The following is a 24,065-nucleotide window of genomic DNA, read 5'->3' as shown; positions in this document are numbered from 1 at the left end:
GCCACACTAGGAATACGTTGGTGGGATAGTGTCAGTAAAGTGCTCCTAGCATAGACATGGCTGAAGTGCCAGAGCAGGGCCTATTTCTCCAGGAAGTGGACTGAGGGCGAGGGATAGCTCAGCGGTTTGGGCATTGGCCTGGTAAACCCAGGGTTGTGAGTTCAATCCTCATTTAGGGATCTGGGGCAAAAATCTGTCTGGGGATTGGTCCTGCTTTGAGCAGGGGGTTGGACTAGATGACCTCCTGAGGGCCCTTCCAACCCTGAGATTCTATGAAGGTGCCCAAACAATTGGAATGAGAATCTGATTGAGGTCTCACAAGGGCTAACCTCTTCTTAAGAGGTGTTTAATGGGCTGTCATCTCTGCTCTGTACCTCTGTTAACTAGTGTTTTAGGTGCATGTAAGTTTCTGAGCATAGTAGGTACCATTTGGTATGTTGGAAAAGGAGGCCATGCAAAAATGAACATAAATGAAGGAACTGGGTGTGTACAATTTCCTGGACTGTAGTAGTTGCTAGTTAAATCCCAGAAAGACACTACATGGTGCTGCCCAAAAAAAAAAAAGGGGTGGGGGGGGACAACTATCCTATGCCTGGCAACCTGTGTCCTCACTTACACAATGCAGAGCATCGAGGATCAGGGCCAACATGAACCATTGTTTTCTTGGATATAAAAATAAACCCATGACGTGTAAATTTCCTTTCCTTATTGAAGCCCTCTCTTAAAATGAGGCTGGTGATGGGTGAAATGCTGATTGGTCCCGGGAGTTTTACACGGGAGTTTCAGTGCCATATGGGGTCCCACCCCTTTGAACCAATGTCTGTGGTACGCACAATGGCGGCTGCTGAGGGGAAAGGATTGATTGTTTTCTTCCCATGGCCTTCATGAGCTGGCTAGGTTGCCATTGGCATTGGCCAGATTTAAAGGACTCTGTGCTCCCAGGATGTCTGAGCACGAGGTCTCTGGGCCTCTGACTGCTTATTGCTGATCTCGCTCATTCAGAGAATTGCTGGCTCGCCCTGGCAGCCAGACGGGTGGGATGGTTTGCTTTGTGCGTGCAGGGAAAGAACAATACATGGATAACGTGTTTGAAGGGGCAGCTTATTAGGCTGTAGACTTGACTGGCATTAAAGCGCCTCGTGGGGGATGTTTGCCAGAACCTAAAGAGTCATTAGAGCTTGTCTAAATGTGAAACTGGCACCAGAATAATTTAAGGTATGAATTTAAACCAGTGTAAAATGTGGTGTGGACACTCTTACTTCAGGTTTAGCAACCTGTTTTGGTCTAGCTAAAGTCCATTTAGGATCAGATTTAAGCTAAATCCGAATGAGCCATTGGTAACTGAAATGAGAGGACGTCTGGCTCAGTGGCAAGGGTGCTAGTCTGAGACTCTATTCAGTTCCCAGCTCTGCCACAAACTTCCTGCGTGAGTGAGTAAGTCACTAGGGGATGTCTGTACTGTGGCTTCAAAAAGAAAAGCGTGCAAGCTGTGGTCTCAGAACCTGGGTAAACGGACCTAGCGATGTAGGCATGCGTACCCGCCTTGCTGGGTTTCAGAGCCAAGTGGGAACATCTACACGACTGCTAGCCCTGTAGCATGAGCCTGAATTGGTTGGTCTTGGTTTTGAGACGATTACTGCTGCAGATGTTTGCTGTATAGATGTACTCTTCGTCTCCCTGTGCCTCTGTTCCCCTGAAACTAGGAAGTAATAGCACTGCCTTGGCTCACAGGAGCGTGGGGGTGTTTGTGCAGCTCTCGGACGACAGCGCTAAGGGCTGTATTGGTATACGCTAACTTAACTCGGCCGGAGCATGCACCCCAACCTCCTGTCCCAGCCCGGTGAAAATGAGCGAGTGAGCGAAGGTGGGGGAGAGCAAGCAATGGAGGGTGGGGGGAATGGAGTAAGCAGGGGGCGTGGCCTCAGAAGGGGCGGGGCAAGGGTTTGGTTTTCTGCAAATAGAAAGTTGGCAACCCTACCTGTATTCCAGGGGTGGGATTCTGCACTCCTACCCCCATACGCGTTTTGGGAGAAGAACAATGACCCACTGGGGAAAGGCTGGCACTGATGTTGGGCTACCAGAAGTGGCCCTACAGATGCTCCTTCTGTCTTCCCCCCATTTCCTTTGCAAGCCCAGATCTAGGAATATTGTCCTTCCTGGACTTCAGTCTGGGGTAACGTGGGGGAGGAGAGTAAAGGAAACATCTGTGCAGCAGGTTGATCCTAAAAGCCCATGAACCTACGTGAGGATCTGGAGTGTTAGAATAAGTCTCCGGGAGTCAGGATTATTAGGCAGAAGGGTAAATCAAAGGTGGAGCCGATCACATGGCTCTGTAATTACCCGGACATACCCACTGTGCATGTGTCAGATGAAGGGAGATAACGAGAGTTATCAGGGGAAAGCAGCTTCCCCATTCCACAAGACTTACAGAAGCAGGATTTGGAACTAAAGCACAGTCTCGGAGTTCAATAAATCCTTGTATGTCTTGGGTTGGGGGATGGGAAATCTGTGAAGAGATGCTCCCGTGCCAGTGGAGTGACGGAAGGGGGTTAAAAATGAGATATTAACGCAAAGCTGTTGGATGTCAGTTTCTAGACTGTCCCAGAAGGTAAGGTGCTTGATGCCTGTTGCTAGGAAACTACAGTTGTCTCTGGCAGTTTTTTGAAAATTATGAGCACGCATTGGTGGTTCTTTCCTTTTGTTTCTTCTTTTCCTCTCCCAACAACCAAAACACAGTCTACGTGGGATGCATTGGTTCACTTTCCACTCCCCGCCTTGCAGCTTGTGTAAAGAACCAGGCGTGGTAAACATTCTCAGGTTAGATTTTGTTCCAGCTGTGCAAGGTGACTCATTTTTTCTTTCTCCAGGGGCAGCCAGTGCGCTGATAACCCGCGCGGTGCTATAAATAAGTGTTGTCTAAGTAGGGAAAAGTGCCTGAAGTTTAAACACACGGACTCCTGTTTATAATGAACTCAGCAGTTAACTTTTTTCTTCCCCTCCCCTGGGATGCATGCAGACGAAATCCCCGGTGGGGAAAGAGAACAGGTCCTCTTGTCATGTTCAATTTGTCTGTGATGGAAGAAAATCCTTGCAGACTGGAGACGATCGACCCATGTGTCACATGGGGGAGATTTGGACAAGTGAACTGTACTTAGAGCCCCACGGTGAAGAATCTGTACAGCACTTTGGGAAAAAGCTGTATTTGCTTAAATCAAAACTTCTCCTTAGCATGGATGCAGTTACCCAGAAAAATAAATAAAATAAAAACCCTACCTGACCAGCTTCTTGGCATTATGGACATGGGCTACGTAACCTTTTGCAGCAATGTGCTGAAAGGCCAAGGAAGGGTAAAGTGTGGCCAGGGGGATGCTCTTTAGGATTCCTTTGAAGTAAAACCCAGGGGGAAGATGGTCTGGATATTGCTAATGCAGAGACTGCACAAACCCAGATGCTAGTCCTGCCCAAGGGGATGCAAATTGCCTGTAGCCTAATTTGAATCTTTGCATGTATTATCCAGCTTTACTCTGCCGGAATACTTGCTCCTATTTCTCTTCCTGGTGGAACAAACTCAAACTGTCTGATGGAGTTGACAAGCAATACAGACCTGCAGCTGAACTCTACAGAGGGAGGGATGCTACAGGCTGGATTTGGCAGTTGATCTGGACTTTCTACAACCCTTCTGCAGAGACAGTCCAGACGTAGTGTTGAGCTAGTGCTGAATGCAACCCCCTTGGCCATCATGATTTGTTGTAGTCAACCACTAGCTAGTCCAGTTTGTTCCATGTTAACTGGTGGGCTTCTAAGAGTAACTGTCTTCCCTAGTCCCTTTCAAGAAGCAGCTTTCAGCCGATTCCCTTAAGCAGTCCGTGTAGGTGGGAGGTTTGAGCACTTCCCTTGTTTCCCAAGGCATGATGCAACATACACAGGGCTGAATGTTGCACCCATCCAGAGGTCTAGCACCAAGTCTATGCAAAATCCTACTTATCCCCTCAAAGTGGGACTGGACCGTTGGTGTATAGGTCTTGTGTTGGCTCTCTGCATCAGAGTCATCTTCCACCAGGATGGTGGGATTCCTAGAGCGGAGTGTGGTGAGATGGGGGCGTAAGATGCTCCCTCAGAGGAGGGTTCCTATATTTAGAATTGGTCTCTTTCTCCTGCCTCCCCTGGCTTTGGTCCCTACAAACTACAGTACTCTGACTGCAGTGTTTGTTTCTGGTAGCTGTGTGCTTGAATGTCTGTAGAGCCATGTGTGCATGGCTGTTGTCAGAAATCTGGTCAGCTTAGCTACTTAAGCAGAGGGAAAACAGTGGCATTTACAGCTGCTTCTCTTGCTCCGGGGGGAGTGGTGTGTGTGTGGGGGGGGGGTGTCTCTGATAGATTTGATCATGGTTGGGGTTATTGTAGGGTAGTAGGGAAGGACACATTCTGTGGAGATGCTCCTCCCCTTTGCTCAACACAACCCTTCTGCAAAACAAGGACATTCTGTCTTGCAGCTGCTGTCCTACCTGTTGGGCCATGCCTCGCGGGTGGGGGGAGGAGGGGGGCAGAACTCTTTGCTGAAATCAGTGAGGGAATCTGGCTCTAATGACCACTGTTTCATGCCTGAGCATATTGGCAACCGTAGTGTGAGAGGCGTGGAGAACACTGGGCAGCATTGCATTCCCGTCTGACTTTATCTACCTTCAAATAACAAGTGAATCCTGAACCCAAGGAGGTCACTGAATAGTTTATAGTCACCTGCTGGAGTAATAGCTGTTCTAGATTCCTTAATTTCTCAGCTTGATCTTGATCCCAGCCATTCTTGTGCTGTCCCTCTTGTGATGGCCTGTGTCTCCGTACAGGGTCTACCTCCCAGGCCTCGTGTACAAAACTACATAGGCTTTTTTCCCACCCCTGAAGATCAATACCCATGAGATTGGGTTGAAGAGGAACTCTAAAGTTACTACACTAGAATTATGCAGTGTCTTCCTAGGATTTGCTGCCGTAATATAAATGGCAGGAAAATGTACAATGGCTGTTCTCCATCGTGGGCTAATCAAGGATTGTTCTCCTGCAGCTTCTTGGAGCTATTGGACACTCGCTGCATACCATGGCTTTTGGGTGTGTGCTAATACTTGAGGCAAACCTTATGGTCAGCCAAGAGGCCACGGCACCCTCAAGCAGAAAAGAAACCTCTAGGGCTTGGTCTAGCCCTCTCCTTACAATACGCAATTGTTCTCTAAACTATTTTTCCAGTGCTTTGTTCTGTCCACTTCCAACTCTCCCAAGCAATGTGGTGTGAGTACTTCAGATTTGCATTTCTCTCCCATCACTCTTGGTATTCAGCCTACCTTTCCCTTTCTAACTCCTATTAATGTAGGACCCTTGGCCTCCACCCAGCCAATCTCCCTCTTCATCCTTCATCTAATTAAGTAGGGTTACCATATTTCAGCGAGCAAAAAAGAGGACGGGAGGAGCCCCGCCCCTGCCCCTCCCACTTCCCACCCCCCCTGACCTCCCAACCCTCCCCCCGTTCCTTGTCCCCTGACTACCCCCTCCTGGGACCCCTGCCCCTAACTGCCCCCCAGGACTATCTAAGCCTCCCTGCCTCTTGTCCCCTGACTGCCCCAACCTTTATCCACACCCCCACCCCCAGACAGACCCCTGGGACTCCCACGCCCCATCCAACCACTCCCCACCCCCTGACAGCCCCCCCCAGAACTCCCAACCCATCTAAACCCCTCTGCTCCCTGTCCCCTGACTGCTCCGATCCCTCTCCGCACTCCTGCCCCCTGACAGCCCCCCCCAGAACTCCCAACCCATCTAAACCCCTCTGCTCCCTGTCCCCTGACTGCTCCGATCCCTCTCCCCACCCCTGCCCCCTGACAGCCCCCCCCAGAACTCCCAACCCATCTAAACCCCTCTGCTCCCTGTCCCCTGACTGCTCCGATCCCTCTCCCCACCCCTGCCCCCTGACAGCTCCCCCCCAGAACTCCCAGCCCCCTACCCCCCCCGCTCCTTGTCCCCTGACTGCCCCCTCCTGGGACCCCTGCTCCTAACTGCCCTCCAGAACCCCACCCCCTACCTAAGACTCCCTGTTCCTTGTCCCCTAACTGCCCCCTCCTAAGACCCCCCCCAACTGCCCACCAGAACCCTACCCCCTACCTGTACCCTGACTGCCCAAAACTTTCTCCACTCCCCCCAAAAAGCCCCCCCCCGTTTCTTGACTGCCCCCTCCAGAACCTCCCTGCCCCTTCTCCTGCCCCCCTTACCCTGCTGCTCAGAACAGGGTGTTGGGCTCTGTGCGAGCCGGACACGTGGCTGAGCTCCCCAGCACAACAAAACCCGGTCCCTGGCCCTGCACAACAAAACCCGGTCCGTGGTCCGGACCGGGTTGCAGGGGAGAGCTGCCCTTGTATCAGCACAAAGTGCTCTCGCTCCCGTTTTGCTACCCTGCATGGCAGAAACCGCTCCCAGTTGCAAAAGGGGAGGGCTGCACTTTGTGCTGAGACACTTGCTCAGAATGCAGGGCGGAGCTCCTCTCCAGCTGCTCCGGAGTCCGGCCCGGGACTTTCCTGCAGCCCTCCCAGCCACTCGCTCTGCTGTGCCGGGGGAGGGGGAAATCCCGGACATTGTGAGTGCTTTACAAATTCCCCCCGGACGCTATTTTTAGCACAAAAAGGAGGACATGTCCGGGTAAATCCGGACGAATGGTAACCCTAAATTAAGGATTGCTATCCCCTGCTTGATCATCCCTTAGCTAGACTATACATATCTGGCTCTTGGAAATCTTATACCTCTCTAGCACTGGACTGTCTTTGTTGTTGTGCTCTGAACACAGGTTGTGTTACAACATCGCCTCGGAAGAGCCACAAAGGGTGGTGTAATAGTTTGAACAATGGGAGCAGAGAGTATAACCGGTCTGAGCAGAGCAGAAGCGACAAGGTCAATTGGGAGTGAAAGTAGCCGGGGTCAGAACCACAACTTAATGTTGTCATTAGACTATAAACTGTCTGTCTGACTCTGAACAGAGAGAAAAGGTAGGTGAGGTCCAATCTTTTATTGGACCAACTTTTGTTGGTGAGAGAGGCTTTCGAGCTACACAGTGCTCTTTCAGGTCTGGGGAAGGTACTCTGAGCATCACAGCTAAATGCAGGAAAAAACAGATTGTTTAGCAGAAGTAGTTGGAGCATATTCTAAGGGACTGTTCAAGGTAGAGTGGCCTGGTAACACCTCTGCAGTCATAGGACAAAAAGGGGGTTAGTGGGTTAGAGTCCTGTAATAAGCCATAAATCCAGGGTCTCTGTTCAGTCCATGATTTTTAGTATCCAGCAGAGTTCTGAATTTAAGCTTCCCCAGGCTCGACTTTTGAAAATGTTGTGCAGGTTTCCTCTGAGGATGGAGACAGGTCGATAGGGAGTGATCGCTTTGTGAACAGTGTTCACCCACCGGTGATAAGGTGTTTTTGTCTCTTATCACTTCTCTGACTAGAACTATTTCAACCGTGATTCATGTGATCGCATCTGACGCAAATCCAACTCCTGGGAAGCGTGCTTTCCCTCTTGTCACGATGATCAAAGTTCAGTTACCACAAGAACTCAAGTTCTCCCACCCTTTTTAATGCTGTAATCTGTATGGGTGACAAGCATCTATTCCAGACCAGTGGAATCTGAATCCCCTTATGTATTACAAATAGCCATGCCAGGGGGCTGGTTACACCATGGACCCCTGATGTAGTCTTAAGCATGTCTGCCCCATTTTGTAGAAGCATAAACCGTGTTCCCGGAGCATGCTTTTAAGTGGGGGAATGATCCCACCCCCCTTGCAAATGAAGGGTCGGCTAAATTAGAATCTGGATCCAAACCGCTCTTGGTTTTGGTTTTGCAAAACCAAAATACTGCCTCCTCAGCACCTCTTACTATAGGTATCTCTCTTACCCTTTCCTCTCTCACCTTACTCGGATGCCTTGCTCTAGTGTTTGTTATAGGACTTTGTGTGTGTGTGTGTGTGTGTGTGTGTGTGTGTATAAAAATGTACGAGAACTGATAGGACTGCCCCAGCAGGGTGGGGACAGCTAAATTAATTAGTAGTTATTGCTTAACTAGGAGTGTCTCTTTTCCCAATTTTAGCAATTTATGCAACCTTAGCTTAAATAATTTGCCAGCTCTTCTGTTGAGGCTTCCCAGCCCTTTCTCCAGTCTATTTCCTTGCTCCTCAGACATGAAGGGGTAGAAATTTTTTTAAATCTGTGTGAACTTAAGGTGCTTTTCACCTTTTGAAAGTTAGTCCCCTTTGTTCGGCTACCAATGAAGTTTTCATTGACCTTTTCAAGATGCACTCTATTTTAATTTTCTTTCTTCTACACGTCGAGCAGAGACTAAAAGTAACTCCTTTTTTTACCTAGAGATTTTGTAGTTCTTCACAAATTTTCCAGCTTCCCAAAATCTTGTCTTGCTTATAACTCCATACAATGCTGGGGTCTACCATACACTCAGCAAGGCCAGCAAGAACTCCAAACACACTTGAGCTTTGACTTCTTCTGTCTCTGAGATGAATCCTTCAATCTGCTGATATGTTGAGACACATGCTGCTTGTTACAGCAACTTGCTGAGAGCTTTGTGGCTTTTTATAACCTGCTGCAGGTCTTGGAATACAGAATCTCGTGCCTCCGCTTCAGCAAATTGATGTGGGCTTCTTATTTTTCTGAAGCCAGGTCTGCTCACTGATTCCCACTCTTGGCAGGTGGCACAGTGTGCGTGTATGTGTCCTTGTTGTGACTTGGCCATGCTAGATAATTGACCCATTGCTGACCATGATAGTTCAGTAACATGTCATCAGGGCCGGCTCCAGGCACCAGCTGACCAAGCACATGCTTGGGGCGGCCAATGTTGGGGTGGCGAGGGGCGCTCAAGGTTTGGTTGTTTGTTTGTTTGTTTTTTTTTGTTTTTGTTTTCAGCGGGGCAGCGCAGGGACTGTTTCGGCAGTGGCCCGGCCCGGCATTTTGCAGGGGCGGGGGTTTGAGCGGCCCAGCCCGGCATTTGGGGGGGGGGGGGGTAGGCAGCGGCGCTCTTCTTTTTTGCCTGGGGCAGCAAAAAAGTTAGAGCCGGCCCTGCATGTCATCCATCATTCAATCATCCCACTTCAATCCCATCAACTGGTGCTAAATGTGGTTCTTCAGCTGCTAGTGTAGACAGAGGGACAAATGTCTTAATTATTTGCACTGCACCAGAGTCTAGCAGATCCAGCTGAGATCAGACCCCGCCCCCCCCAGCAGAGCTCAGTCTCACTAGGCAAGCCAAGGATGGAAAGGGGCTGCGGCCTGAGCCTGGAAGTCTACACAGCAATGAAACAACCTTGCAGCCTGCCCCTGAGTCAGCTGCCATGGGTCAGCAATGGGTTTTTCTTCGCTGTGTAGACAACATCCTCTCTCTGCTCAATGACTACGCAAGTGGAACGGCTTCAACAAGCGACACTGAGCATGCCCTACCCCAGCATACACTAGGGTGACCAGATGTCCCGATTTTATAGGGACCGTCCTGATTTTTTGGGTCATTTTCTCACATAGGCACCTCTTACCCCTCCACACCTGCTGTCCCAATTTTTGACATTTGCTATCTGGTCAGCCTAAAGGGTCACAAGAGGCAATGTTACTTGCCCCAGGCTGCCCAGCTGGTCCATGGCCAAGCTGAGCACCGAACTCATCTCATGCAGTAGCGTAGCTGGGGGGGAGCAGGGCAGCGGACGCTCCCCCACTGAGCACAAGCGGCTCCTTGTCAATTTCTTGGCTCCTTTTTACTCCCCTAGGGGAGCAATAAAAAAAAAGGTGCCACCCGCTGCGGCGCTTTCATTTTACTCACCCAGCAGCGCTCCGGGTCTTGGGTGGTGAGACCTTCACTCGCTCCACAGGTCTTCGGTGGCATTTCAGCGCCGGGTCCTTCAGTGCTGCCGAGGAGTAAAAGCGCCGCAGCAGGTGGCACTTTTTTAATCGCTCCCCCTGTTCCCTCCACCTGGCTACGCCACTGATCTCCTGTTTCCCAAGCCAGTCGGTCACATTTGCTAGAATGGTGCTCAAGGTCTGAAAACAGCCTGTGCAATCTATACTAGCACTTAACTTGCTCTTATTACCCTACTGGGACTGGAGTGGGGACCTGGATGTACTGTTGCTATCGCCAACATTGTGCTGGTTATGAAGGGCTTCCTCCCCTTTATTCATGGGTGCTCAGGATAAGTCTCTCCTTTCTCTTGAGGGAGGGCTTGGCTATTGCTATTTTTGGTGCCTTCAGCTCTCGACTGACTCTTCCGAAAGCCTGTCTCTGGGGTCTAGCTGCAGATATGTGGCAGGCACTCCTGGTCTCAAGCTGTGTGTGTGTGTGTGTGTACGCGGAGAATTTAATTGACTGTCCTCTAATTGGGGCCCAGTTCTCATCCTCCCTCCAAGTTACAATTGGCTGGTGTTCAGATAAATCTCCGTGTCACAAAGCTGAATCTCTAGTTTCCCAGAGCACTTGCTGTTCCCTGCTGGATCCTAGAATGAGTGAGCTGCCCCTCAAGAGACTGAGAAATGCCATTCTCTCGCTCCATGTCACTCTGGAAAGGCCCCTCTCTAGCTCCTGGGCCGGTGGTGCTCAGTAGGGAGCGGGGCCCGTGTTTAACGTGACACACGGGCTGCAGAGACCAGCACCCTGTAGCTCAGGCAATTTAAACCGCTCTGTTTAAATAGCATCCATCCCAAGCTCTGGGCACTCTGGATAAACTTTACAAACACCCTGTATGTCTGTAGACTGGCTCCAGCGTTTACTCGGATAATGTTGCACAGAGAGCAACTGGGATAGAACAAACTTACCAAACATGCCACCGCTTCCCCTCCATCCCACCAACCCACAGCCCGGCTCTAATTTAACCTTGGTAATGGCAATGCAGCTGTTTCCCTGCCCCCAACCCCCCAGAGTAGTGACCTGAACCTTGTCTGAAATATCCCCTAAAGGAGGTCCCTGCAGTCTCCAGCCTCCCCCATCAGTGCTAGGGGTTGGTTGCGTTAGAGGCTCCAACCAGGGTGCGATTTCAGAGTTTCAGGGGGAGGGGGTAACTGTAACTGATCCCAGGGGGTACTTAGGCACCTGAAAACACTATGCTGGGGGGCTGGTGGGGGGGAATAGTTTGACTTCTCAGGCCAGCTCCACATGCTGGGGCCTAATGAGAGAGCACCACCTCCATCCTCTGACTCACGTCAGCAGGGAGTGGGTAGGTAGGGGTTGTGCCAGGCATCATGGCAGGGCAAGGGGTGCGCTCTACCCACCCAGGTACGTGATGGAGGCCACTCCTGACATCAGCCCCCACCCAGCTCTGCGCAGCAGATCAGGGCAAGTTCCTGGTCCCTAGCAGTGCAGCCAGCCACAGCTCCATGGGCAGGGGGTGGCAGCGTCTTCCCTCCTACTGCAAACTTCACCCAAATGTGGTATGACACTTGGGGGGCAGGGGTGAGGAACTACCTTCCTGCTCTCCTGAAATGGCACTCTGGCTCCAATCAAAATTGGGGCCCCCGTTTGTTAGGTGCTGTGCAGACCTACTGAGAGCTGCTTGCTAACCTGAAGAGCTTAAAATCAAGCCAAGGGTGGGCAGAGAAACAAGACACGGAGGGGAAGTGACTTACCCAAGGTCACACAGCAAGGTAGTGGCGGAGCTGGGAACAGAGCTCTGGTCTCCTGACTCCTAGCCCCGTTGTCATGGGGATCCTCATTCACAAAGAAGTGGCTGTAGGAGGAAGACCTGCCTGAGGTGATTCAGAGTAGCTGGGGTGGGGGGAGGGCTTGTGACCTTCTGGATTTTATTTTGTTGCCAAACTTCCTGCTGAGCATTGTATTCACTCCTCATGCAGGACAGCAGGTGACATTCTGTGCACATTCGCGACATCTGGTTTGCGCTCTGGGAAATAGACGAGATCTTAGCCCTCTGTCGCTTGCTTCCTACTCTTCCCCGTTTTCTCCTGCAGGGGAGTGTGCTGTACACACATGTCTGTCCTTGCTTTTCTCCCATCTACGATGGGAACTGAGCTTCCCTGAGGGTAGGCGCTGCAACACTCTGAATCAACAGAGAAAAGCCACTTGAGCTCTGAACAGGACTTGGCCAGTCTCCTAAATCACCTGGAGGGGAGGACGGTGTCAGCAGAGGAGCCTAAGCACTCTGTTTACCCACTAAATGTGGCTGATCTGTCTGCCTTTCTCTCACCATCACTTGATTCTCTTACTAGAGACCCATAACGTGGGGCATCACTGGATGCATGCAGATACCGCTGCCTGTCTTGTAGGTTTGGCTGTTCTGCAAGTGCAGGGTACTTCCGGTTTTTGCACTGTGTACATGTGGGGGGAGTGGATGTCTTTTCTGTTGAACCCCGGAGCTCTTAATATTTGAATATCAAGTCCACCCAGTGGAACAGGAAAGTGCAGAACTATGGGGCTGCTGGTGTCACTTTAGAGGCTGTTTTGTTTTCTTGTTGTAAATGTGGCTCAGATGGCTGGAATTAGGTAGTATGATGAGGAAATTACCCACACCCTTCCTCTCCCTGGGAAGTGCACCCAGGCGGAACGTTTGGAACCTCTGCACCCATGAACACCCCTCCAGTACAGCACATGCTAATCCCCGTGGCATAGACCCATAGCAGTGAGAAATGCAACTTCTGTGCCCAGGACATGACTGTTCACCTTCCCATCTATCACTAGGTAATGATCCAGTGGAACTTCTCTTCTGCTACAGACAGACAATACTGTGTATCAAGAGATTAAAAATCATGAGTCAGCCCACCCCAAAAATAAGTTGGCCCCCAAAATGATCAAATAAAGAGTCAGACAGACTCAACACTAACTCCCCTCTGCTCTGCCTGTGTGTGGTGCTTTCAGGTTGAAAAGTCAAATTTCAATGCATGCCTCCCCCTGGCTGCTCAGATCGAGACTCCACTTACCCTCCCTCTCCCTCCCCTCCTGAGACAGGGAGACTGCCAGGAGTACTCCTGGCATATATCTTTTGATAAAAGAAGGGCTGGATGGCAAATAACTTGAGAACCACAGAGCTGATTAATGCATCACACTGGTACAGGGTTGATGAGTTAGATACACATGAGAGAATTTGGACTCCTATCCATCATTGCTGTGGGTGGTGGTAGCCCCTAAAAACAATGAGACTGGCTTAACCTTTGGCAAGAAGCAGCGCTTCCCTGAACACCACCACCTGCCCCCTCACATTCTTCTCTGCCTGACACTAAGGGCCTGGCTACACTTGCAGCTGTAGAGCGCTGAGAGTTAAACCCGCCTTGGTAGAGCGCAGTAGGGGAAGCGCTGCAGTCTGTCCACACTGACCGCTTCAAGCGCAGTGGTGTGGCCACATTTGCAGTACTTGCAGCATTGGGAGCGGTGCATTAGGGACAGCTATCCCAGCATGGAAGTGACTGCAACGTGCTTTTCAAGTGGGGTGGGGTGGAGTGTGACAGGGAGTGTTGTGTGTATGTGGGGGGAGAGTGGGTTTTGGGGGGGCTGAGAGCATGTCAGCATGCTGTCTTGTAAGTTCAGGACCCCCCCCTCACTCCAAGCAAACAGTAAATGTTTGCTTTTTCTCAGGGCTGCTGCCGGCTTCTCCAAACGGAGCTTTGAAAGGGCATTTCCTCATTCCTGCAGCCGATTTCACAATGACAAGAGTGGCCACTTGACTTTAGGGGATTATGGGACATTTCCAGAGGTTGATCAGAGCGCAGTAGTGCAACACCTCGTTCACACTGACGCTGGGGCGCAGCAAACGTTATTCCACTCGCCGAGGTGGAGAACCAGCAGCGCTCTAGCTGCGGAGTCAGAGCGCTCTATGTGCCTTGCCAGTGTGGACGGGGAGTGAGGGTGCCCGGGGCTGCTTTATTGCGCTGTAACTCGCAAGAGTAGCCAAGCCCTAAGCGGCAGGACTCCTTCACTCCACCCTATCTCCGCCTATCTTAGGCCCCTCTCCATCCTGCTCCCATCCATCAGTCAGTGTCTCTGCTGTCCAGCCCCCCGAGCCGTAGAGTGGCAGCTGTTTTTGCCTGTGGGCATGGCAAACTCCAATCTCCTCCACACTGCCACCTCCCACTGTAAACTTTAAGGGCAGCGTCACTTCCACAAGCAGGCCATAGGGACATAGTGGTTATGTTGCTGGCTTCAGCCCCACTGAGAGGACTAGGACACGGTAGCCATTTTGAATAAGGGAACATTCCAGAGTGGGCACCTGGCATTGTGCTTTCACGACACAGGTTAAACATCCCAAATCGCTAGTCATGATAAAATGGTGAGAGCTGGCAATATAGGGGGTGCAGTTATCTTTCCAAAGCCTTTTTCTGTCATCCACCAGCCCCTACTGCTCATTCGGGAATTTGGTTTTAAAGGATGAGGACGGCTTTAGCTTTCCTTTTTACTCTTTCAAAGGCAGGAGGGTTTTCCCACCCATGTAACTGCTGCTCAGCTCCAGGCAAGGGATTTTAGGCCTTGGTGAGCCAATCCTAACCTGAGCAAACTGGTGCTGAAATGCCAGTGCCCATGTGTGGTCTGGAAACCCTGCTGTCTAACAGCTCTTCCTGTAGCGGGTGTGGGGCTAGAACTCTCAGAAGGAACATGGCCGTAATGGAGCCTGTAACAGGATTCCACTGGATCGACAGAAAACGAATAAATGGCAGACCGTTGAGTACAGTAGCCTAGCTAGACCACAGACTTGCTCCCATTTCCTTGACAGAAAGCCAAGGAGTCCTTAGGTGCCAAAGACGCCATGGTTCTGGCCTGTGATAAAGGGAGATCAAGCATCCACAGCTGTGCGCTAGACTAAAGCAAACAGCAAGCTTGGCTGTGTCCCCTGTGTTCCACATGCATACATCTGTGCCTAGATAACACAAACTTTGCAGAGTGCCGTCTCAGATCAGGCAGGCCCTAACTACCAGGCAGTAATCCTCCCACATTGCAACAGATGCTGATCACTTATGAACATCTGAAATGGCCCGTGGAGGTTTCCTGTTGAGACCCTGTTGTGTCCTTTGGACTATAAAGATTAAGAATTTGATATGAAAATTACAATCTTCATTGTGAGGGAAAATGTAACTGTAGTGGGAGAGGAGCTGGCTGGGTTTTGGAACAGTTCATCCGTCACAGATGGGCTGGCTAAGCAATTGGTGTGAGCTCCCCCCTATGGGAAGGATTAAACCCAGAGACACTGGCAACTATGTAGTGGAATTCGTCTCAACGTGCGGTTGGTTTGCTTTGGAGTCCTGACAGCAGTAAACCTGGGCTTCCCTCTGCTGTTCTTTCTGGTATCTGCCCTGGTGAACAGTGACCGGTTGTAGCTGAGCCTTGAATTCCCTTCCCTGTTGTGGGCACCCCCTCCTGCTAGGGCGGAAGGGTTGGATTTTTCCAAAGCTGCCTAGCGGATTTGGAAGCACACTTCCCATTAATTTCTAATAGGGGCCTGTCAGGTGACCTGTACTGGCTCAGAGACTGAGGGGTGTCTATATGTCTGCACGGCTGACCAAGAGATCACAACTGATGGCCAGACAATTTAGTCTCTCATTTGGCCACCTGCTTAGGAAATATTGTAGTGGTCTCAAACCAGCCTGGTAGCCTTTTACAAAAGGCCTTGCCTCTGAGCTAAGGGAAGTCCAATGCAGTGGACTCTCAATTGTATTGACTCTTAATGAGAATTGCCCTTTATGATGCTATATAAAGAACTCTTCTGGATTAAGCCAGTCGAGTTACGTACACATGCCAATCTCCACGCATTATGGAGTGGCGGTGTGTGGGGGGTATTCCGTCTAACTACTGGTTAATGCAGAAAAAAATGGTAACCAATGGATCTTCTGGTGGTTGCTCTTTGCTTCATTCTGTGATGACTATGGCCCTGCCGGCACAAGAAACCTAATGGAGTAAATTGGCACCTTGAGTCTGAATGGGGGAGAACGCTGACTAGAGAACTGAATGCAGTGCAATGGGGAAGGGGAAGGCAACGATTCCGAGTGGTCTGGTCAGAGGACTGGGTAGGGAGACTATCTCCGGAGCTGTAGACTGGAGGGTATGACACTGGGCAGGAGACTACAGCAATAAGGTGAACGTTGAAGAGCCTGGCTGAGAAATTGAGCTGCATGGACCTGAAATGTTATAGCAAGATCTGGACACTGCTTGCTTGGCTGTGTGAGGAGGAGCTGAGGAGAATTCCCAGGTTATGGGCCTGTGTGGCAGGGAGGATGGTGGGATCACAACAGTGGAAGGGGAGTAAGTTTAGCCCAAGATGAGTGAAGGTGGCAGGACTCCCCCTGCCCCCTGGCAGGAGATGTCTGTCTGAGGCAGGATTTAGATGCAAGATTGGATGGAGGGAGACCCCTCAGGTAGGGCCGTGTAGATCTGAGTCAGATACTTAGTGGCTTCAGTTACTTCACATCAATGGGTCACCCAGAGAGGCTACCAGAGGAGGAACCCTGTGGAAGCCTCAGAGTGGGGGAGGATGAAGAGCCCAAAAAAGAGCTAAAGTTGCTGCCAGGGAACTAGAGGAGAACCAGGAGAGGCCCATATTAAGACACTGGTCCCATCAACTTGTATCAAGGTCTACATGCACACCCTTCTCCCCAGCAGAGAGGTGGTGCTCCCACTGTAGGAGGACAATCTCTGTATAACAGTCTAGTTTTACATGTCTGTCTCTCTCCATGGTTCAGGATATAAAGCCATACTTTGACTCCAGCTCCACTATGAGTTTGCTGGACTAACTGCTTTGCCTGATGCCGTCTGTCAGAGCAGCCCAGAAGGCATAACCGCCAAAAGCCCAAAGTGAAAATCTTTTGGTTTAAAGAGTCTCTGATCTTGGAGATGCTGCCCAGAAGCTTGGTCTAGAAACCTGGATCTAATTATACTATAATCTGGGAAAGATCAGGTTACGTCCATAGTGCAGCTGGGGACTTCAGAGGGAAGCTGTGAACAAGTGAAGCTATTCTGCTAAAATCCTGTTGAGAAGAATGTTTCCAGCACGATTACGTCCTTCCAGGATTGGTGGTGCTCAATTGGTGTGTACTAACACCGAATTGGGCCAGCCGTTGCTGTGTTGTAAAGCCCAGGGTCTACTCGCTACGTAGGCAGCTCCATAAACCCAGTGGTGAGAGGGAGTTGTTCAGCGTACTGCCCTAGTTTCTGATCAGCCCTTCCTGAAACTCCGCACAAGGGCTCTTGCCTTTTGTAAAAGGTTTTGTCAAGTCACAAAGCACCAGCCTTTGTTTCAAGACCGGCCAAGGTAAACACCAACCGCTTACTTCGCTTGCCAGGGAACTGTCTTCCGGGTGAGCTGTAAGGGATCAGCCGTGAGGAAAATCCCCCCCCCCCCCGCCCCTCCAGAGTGCTTTCCGAGAAACCAGAATTGCAGTGTGTTTAGTCTTGATCCTTACTGCCCCCAAGAATGCGCCGTGTTCCCTCCCTGTAGCCTAGCAGAGAATTCCTGCTGGTTAGTCTGGCCAGCCATCATGCCTGGTGCTGTGCTGAATGTTAACCTGCCTGCATGAGACTTTTCCACCCCTACTCCTTTTCCCTAGTAGAAAGGGAAGGTTTGCTTTCAGAACCACCAGGATGGGAAAGATGGTCTAGTGCAGCATCTCCCAGGTGGTGGGAAGGTTTTAGGTGGGCCGTAGGCCAGGTGCAGACAGGTGGCCTCAGGGAGGAGGGGGGTGGAGACCAAGCCCATCCTGCACACACCCTCCAGTGGCAACTCCTACCCCTCGGGGCTGGCCCTGATTCTCTTCCTCCTCCCCCTCCCCAATTGGTTCAAACTGGGCTCCAGGGTCACAATACCACTTGCTCAACCCCACCCACCTCAGCCTCTGTTCTGGGCTGGGATTAGGTCTGCAGTGCAGGGGCAGAGAGCGCTGTTGCAGGTGGCTGGTGCGCCGTCAGTGGGGCAAGGAGAAGGACACTGGCCTGTGACCTTGGGGGGGGGGGGGGGAACCCCCCATGAATTTGGACCCCCTGTGGATAACAAAATAGACAGTGCAGTTGGTGGGTTGCTTAAGTAAAGTTTGGGAACCTTTGCTCTAGCAGCTAGGATGTTGGAGTGGGATTAGACGCAGGTTCAGTTCCTTGCTCTCCCATAGAGTCCCTGCGTGACCTTGAAACGTCATCTACGTGTGCTTCAATTTCCCCATCTCTGCAACCCTTCCCCTCCTCCCATAGGCGTGTGGTGAGGGTAAAATCCATTAACGTTTGTGAGATGCTCAGATAGGACAGTGAGTTCTGCAAGTACCTATACAGACCATCTCTGCTCCCGTCCCCTAAACAGTTTTGCCTTGTGTCCTGCTGAGCGAGTGGCGTTGCTGCCCCTTTGAGAACAGGTAGGCCAGATGGTGTCACAGGTTCTCCTTTCTTCATATAACTGCTAGGTTAGTGTGTGAACTGACTTTGCTGTGAAGGGGCAGAGGGAGCTATTGGTGGGCTTGGTGCATCTGGCTCTCTTCAAATGAAAGGAGACCAAGTCCTTTTCCCTGAAGGGTTCAAGGGTTGTGGGGCTCTTGCCGCTCTCTGCTCCCTTCGCTGCATTAACAGGTCCTTCTGGCACTGAGAACGACCCACCTTTGAATCAGTGGTTGCTCTGCTTGTGCACAGGAATTGGGGCTGAAACCACAAGTTACCTGGTGTGGGGGTGTTTGAGGAGGATTAGTTGAACTGAAGGGGAGGGGAGCCAGAGAAAAATGGGAGACCAGGTAAAATTTTCAAAGGCCCCCAAGTCCCACTGATTTTTCTAGGAGGTTTGAGCTCCTAGTTGCTAGGCAAGTTAAAAGCCTCTGGGTAAGATTTTTTCAAGAGCAAGTGTGATGAGACTAGCTTAGAAAATGCCCTGGCTTGCTGGAGAAAGATGCTGCATTTAGAGCAATCCCTTTTGAGTAAAGGGAGAAAAATACCCTTTGAACTGAGCACCACTGACCTCCGTCTCATCTCCACTTGTGTGTGTGTGTGTGTGTGTGTGTGTGTGTGTTTAAAAGGGGCACTGTCAACAGCAACTAGTGCACAGATGCTCTACTTAAAAGTAAATTGGCTGTGTCTCAGCAGAGGAGGAAGCCCACAGGTGGTAGCAGGATGAGACCCAAGTTGGGACTTATAAATTTCTTTTACTGGCCTGGGAAGACCACTGAAAACTCTATTGCAGTATTGATGTAGATGTGTATTTTTTTTTTTTTTTCCTAGCTATCAAAGTGAGCTGCGTTGGATCTTGCGGCGTGTCCAGCAAGGCCAATGACACCGCATGGACTGTAGAGGAGCAGTACTTTAACAGCACGCTCTCGCTGGCGGATAAAGGTAAGATCAGCAAGGGATGGGGCTATAGGTGATGGAGAACTGTGTCTGATTAGTAGGAAGGGTCCTTCCCTTTGGATACCTTTTTTGGGCAGGTTTTTATTATGATGCAAGTTCTGCATGTGTGTGCCAACGAGATACCGAACGCCTCCATCTCCTGAAATACCCCTACGTTGAAACTGGCTCAGCTGCATGCAAAGTACAGGTGACTTCATGTTAGCGGGGCTATATGCAAGACAGCTAGGGGTTGTCTACACAATGCAGAAAGGCCATGGAATGTCAGTACAACACAGCACCTGTCTCCTGTAGCTTTCAAACATTGCTTGCAACATCTGGGCCAAGATCTCTAGCTCATGTCTACACTGCACAGTGATTGCTCTCTGGTGCAATCAGAGTCTACGGGTGTTGCAGCTGCACCAGTTTTGCACAAAGTCTTTAGAAACTACAAAGGCCCTGCCTGCCGCTTCAGTGCTGGCTCTTATAGGCAGGGTGCTTCAGGAACCGGAGAGTGCACTGGCCTAACCATAGGGCTGAGGCACACTGTAGCGATTCAGTGCTAGGACTGTTGCAAGAACGAAATCCCTGCAATGCTTCCCTTGCTTAGCAGATGCACACCTAGTGAGGAGCTGTGTTTTAGATATTCCTGCCACAAGTCAGAATGACTTGGGTGAGCTCCAGGGACTCTGCGTTTGAATGAATGCCGCCTTTCAGCTAGTAAATAGGTCAGTACACCACAAATAATTCACGCTGTATCTAGGCTTCAAGTGAAACCGATCGGTACCAGCATTCACCTGCCACAGCGGTGTATGTAGTTATAACTTGTATACTGAAGTGTGTGTGGCAAGGAAACAAACTAATGGGCCTTCAGAGGCTTCCTCTCCTAGTAGGAAATGGGTAAGAGGCAGTAAAACAGGACTGACAGCTTTTGCTAAGTCAGCAGTCTGCAAGCAGAGCTTTTAGCACATGCTGGGGAAGGGTCAACTCTATCCTGCAGTGTTTCCTGGGATAAACCTCTCTCCAGCCCAGACCCCAGGGGTGAAGATAGGGTTACCATACGTCCTCTTTTTCCCGGACATGTCCGGCTTTTCGGCAGTCAAACCCCCGTCCGGGGGGAATTGCCAAAAAGCGGAACATGTCCGGGAAAATGGCGGCTCTGTTTAAGAGCCCGGCTGCCTGAACGCTACTGGCTTCGGGCAGCCCCGTGCCTGGAGACCCTGCGCCGCTGGAGCCCGGGAGGGGAAGTGCCCGGCTGGGGGCGCAGGGTCTGGAGGCACGGGGCTGCCCGAAGCCGGTAGCGCTCCAGCAGCCCGGCTCTTAAACAGAGCCTAAGAGGAGCAGAGCCTCCAGCTGCGGGGGCTCTGCTCCTCTTCGGCTCTGTGTAACTTATACAGTGTAAGTTACGCAGAGCCGCCGGAGCCCCGGAGGGGAAGTGCCCGGCTGGGGGCACAGGGTCCGGAGGCATGGGGGCTGCTCAAAGCCCGAGCGCTACCGGCTTCACGGTTTGCTGGGCAGCCTCCAGACCCTGCGCCCCCAGCTGGGCGCTTCCCCTCCCGGGCACCAGCTGCGCTGGGGAAGCGCCGGCTGGGGCGCAGGGTCTGGGGGCTGCCCGGGAAACTGTGATGCTGGTAGCACTGGGGCAGCCCTTTCCCCCTGGCTGGGAGTGGGAGGGAGGAGGGGGCGGAGTTAGGGTGGGGGAAGGGGCGGAGTTGGGGTGGGGCTAGGGGTGGGGAAATGGGCGGGGCCATGGCCCGTGGAGGGTCCTCTTTTTTTATTTATGAGATATGGTAACCCTAGTGAAGAGGAACCATCAGGGTTACTTTCCTGTTGGGTTGCCACACAGATTGATAAGCTGGAGGAGTGGGTTGAATCATAACTTTTGTTTTCCACATGCAGCGTGGGAAGGGGAGTAGGAAAAGCCCCAGAACAAAGCCAGACTGTGCATACGCCCAGCTGGTGAATATCTGGTGAATCCCAAAGGGTTTTATAAAGCACTCCAGGTAAAACAGCCCTAAGTGAGTTGAGAGCTGGATGCTCCCTGCGCTGGACTATAGGGCTTTTGGCTGGCTTAAGACTCCATTTAAGTCACTTTAAGGTGGTTACAGGTTAAAGTCTGAGCATTGGAGCGTGGTGATTTTTTTTTTTTTTTTTTTTTTCCTTTTTCGTGCCAATGATTTCTGTGAGGATCCTGGATCTGAAGGACTGTCTGCTCTAGAAAAGCTTAACCATGTAGCCGCCTAGGTGGCGGACAGGGAAAGGGAGCTGCATGGACTATGCGACTTTGAAGTGTCCCAACCCCAGAAGTTCAATTGAGGGATTCAGGCAAAATAAGCAAATACATTCTGTCCTAGCAGTGCTGTTGCCATCAGGCATCCTCCTATTTTTCTGGACTAAAGCACGGGCTTCAGTCTCCCCACCCTAGCACCCAGGTGGAGGCAGAACTGTCCATTGGGGGCATGCATTGCCTGTGGAATCTTTACATCATTGTCAAGGGAGAAACAGTCATACGTGTGCTTCTGTCCTGAGTCACTCAAAGTAGATGAAACCGGTGTGGCCCTTGGGATCCTTGGAGCCTCTAAATCAGGACTCCCCTGCCCTAACCTGGGGGGTGGAGGAGGGAATGGAAATCCCTGGCACAGATGGGGAATGGACTGTTGAAGTCCTGAGAGAGCTCAGACTCTTTAATGTCTTCAAAATGAACCAAGAGACTTAAGCCTGGGTTTCCAAAGCAGCTGCAGTTAACTGGCCAGTTCCCACAGAGTTTCACTGAAGTGTGGGTGCCCTGCTTCCTGGGCTCACTTGACAAGCCCTCCAGTGCCCTTAAAATCTCTAAAGTCCGGTAACCGTGTCTTGGCTAACATTGAGAGAGGCTAGGAGGCGGCTGGGAGTCAGTCCGTCCCAAGCTGTGGCCACAGACCACTCACTTAAGACCTGATTTATCTTCAGAGGTGTTGAGTGCTTAATCTCCAGTTCAAGACCGTGGGAGCTGGAAGTGCTCAACACCTGTGAAAACAGACCTGGGCTGTCTTTCACTTCATCCTTATTTTCAGTGCACTTAATACAGACCTCGCAGAGGTGCCTGTGTTGAATTAGATGTTTGTAAGGGGCTTTGGAATGCACCAAAAGGTAAAGTCAAACCCTAATTTTGGTGGCTTTCCTACAATTTTGTTGCTTGATTAATTGGCTAAGTAGAAGGGACTGTCTGAGCAAGGCGGCTAAAAACCAGCTAGTGAATACCTGCCAAGGGTAAAATCTGATGCATTTTAAGGTGTGCTCAGCTACATACTGAGGAGTTGAGTATTATTCCTATTTTTATAGATTTGGAAACTGAAGTGAAAAAGGTCAAGCCACTTGCTTGGAGCTGGTGGCGTGGACTGGCAGATTGGGCATTAGACACACAGACGTGGGTATAAGAACTCAGATCAGATACGGACTTTGCTGTGTAACCATGGGCATGTCACTGTTTGCAGCGCTGTAGTGGCTGTGTTGGTCCCAAGGTGGGTGAAGTGATGTCTTTTATTGGACCAACGTCTGTCGGTGATCTTCGCCTATTCCTCAGGCATAAATAATCCTGTACAGTGCTTTTTAAATACAACGTAGTACTGAGGCCGGTGCAGTCGCTTTAGGTGAATGTAGCACTCGTGACCTCCTGCCTCCCATCCCTCTTGCTCATTTCCCTAGAAGAGCATGTTTGTGCTAGGCTCTAGTCTCCCCTGCCAGCATCTGTCTTTCAAAATCCTCCAGTACAAAGCTTGGCAAGAAAGTGCCCGTCTATTTTCCACACTAGAACAGGAACAAACCATTCAGCAAAAAGTCCACCTTTTTTAAATGGCTGCATTTTTTTAAAAATGAAGTCTCAGGCAAACTTCATAGAGAAAGTCTTAGACTAGGTACCATTATTCATAAATAAAAATATTCTTGATCTGAGTTCATGCTTTCGTAAACTGAAAAATGACTGAACTTGTAAAGCGCTGTCATCTTAGTGGTCCAGCGTTAAATGTTACACACCTGTTCAGATAACACAGGGTGGATTTTTATGGGTAAACTGCCAGCCCTGCAGACTCCACCTAAGATCTGAGGGTCAAGCTGGGCACTTTGAGGCTTGCCTACAATTGCCAGGAAGTAAGTGTGTGTGTGTTTTCCAGTTGGCACTTACCCACCAGTTTTGTTTGAAGAATGATGAACAGAATGCAGCTTATTCGCCTGTAGCTGTGTTGGTTTTGCAGGGCTAGCAGGGGTAAAAAGCACTTGCAAATGGTTCTTTGTCAGTAAAGTCAGCAGATGCGTCTCAAAAATGCAAAGGGAGCAGATCTGTTGAGTAATAAGATGGTTTAGCTATTTATTGCTATTCAACTGCACTCTAAAGCAGGCATTAGTCACTTCACTTCTCTCCCCACACACCTGTCACTTATTCTGCTGTCTTGCAAATTTGTAGTACAATTATGGGAAGAGACTTGGTACTATTTCAAATAGAAATTCACAGCTGAGTACCAGGTAGTCATGTCAGTGACTTCCAACTGTATTATTGCCTTTTGCATCTCAAAACCACGGTGGCACCATCAGTTGCTGTCGCCCAGGAAGTGACAGACACAGAGGCCCTGGCTATGTTGAGTGCTATGACACGGTCATGTAGATGCCTCCTACAGAGCTGGGGAGTTTTTCCATCACTGTAGTTTTAATCCACAGGAGAACGGTGGGTGGGTTGGTTTCCCCTCTCCCCATTGACCTAGCCAGGACTACACCAGGAGTTGGGGTCAGCAAAGCTACAGCATTCAG

General features: G+C 50.6%; 1 protein-coding gene across 1 annotated transcript in view; it reads left to right on the top strand.

Annotated features, from left to right (window-relative positions):
- The window catches only part of ARRDC1 (arrestin domain containing 1), a 64,238-nt gene that overhangs the window by 10,019 nt on the left and 30,154 nt on the right, over positions 1–24,065 (top strand). Inside the window, exon 2 of the mRNA XM_054007936.1 lies at positions 19,185–19,295. Within this exon, the coding sequence (XP_053863911.1) occupies positions 19,185–19,295 (111 nt within the window). The remainder of the gene's footprint in view (positions 1–19,184; positions 19,296–24,065) is intronic.

This window comes from Malaclemys terrapin, chromosome 17, assembly GCF_027887155.1.
Source record: "Malaclemys terrapin pileata isolate rMalTer1 chromosome 17, rMalTer1.hap1, whole genome shotgun sequence".
In the NCBI taxonomy this organism is placed as follows: domain Eukaryota; kingdom Metazoa; phylum Chordata; order Testudines; family Emydidae; genus Malaclemys; species Malaclemys terrapin.
Note: the sequence above shows the minus strand (reverse complement) of the source record. Positions and strands in the feature narration are given on the sequence as shown.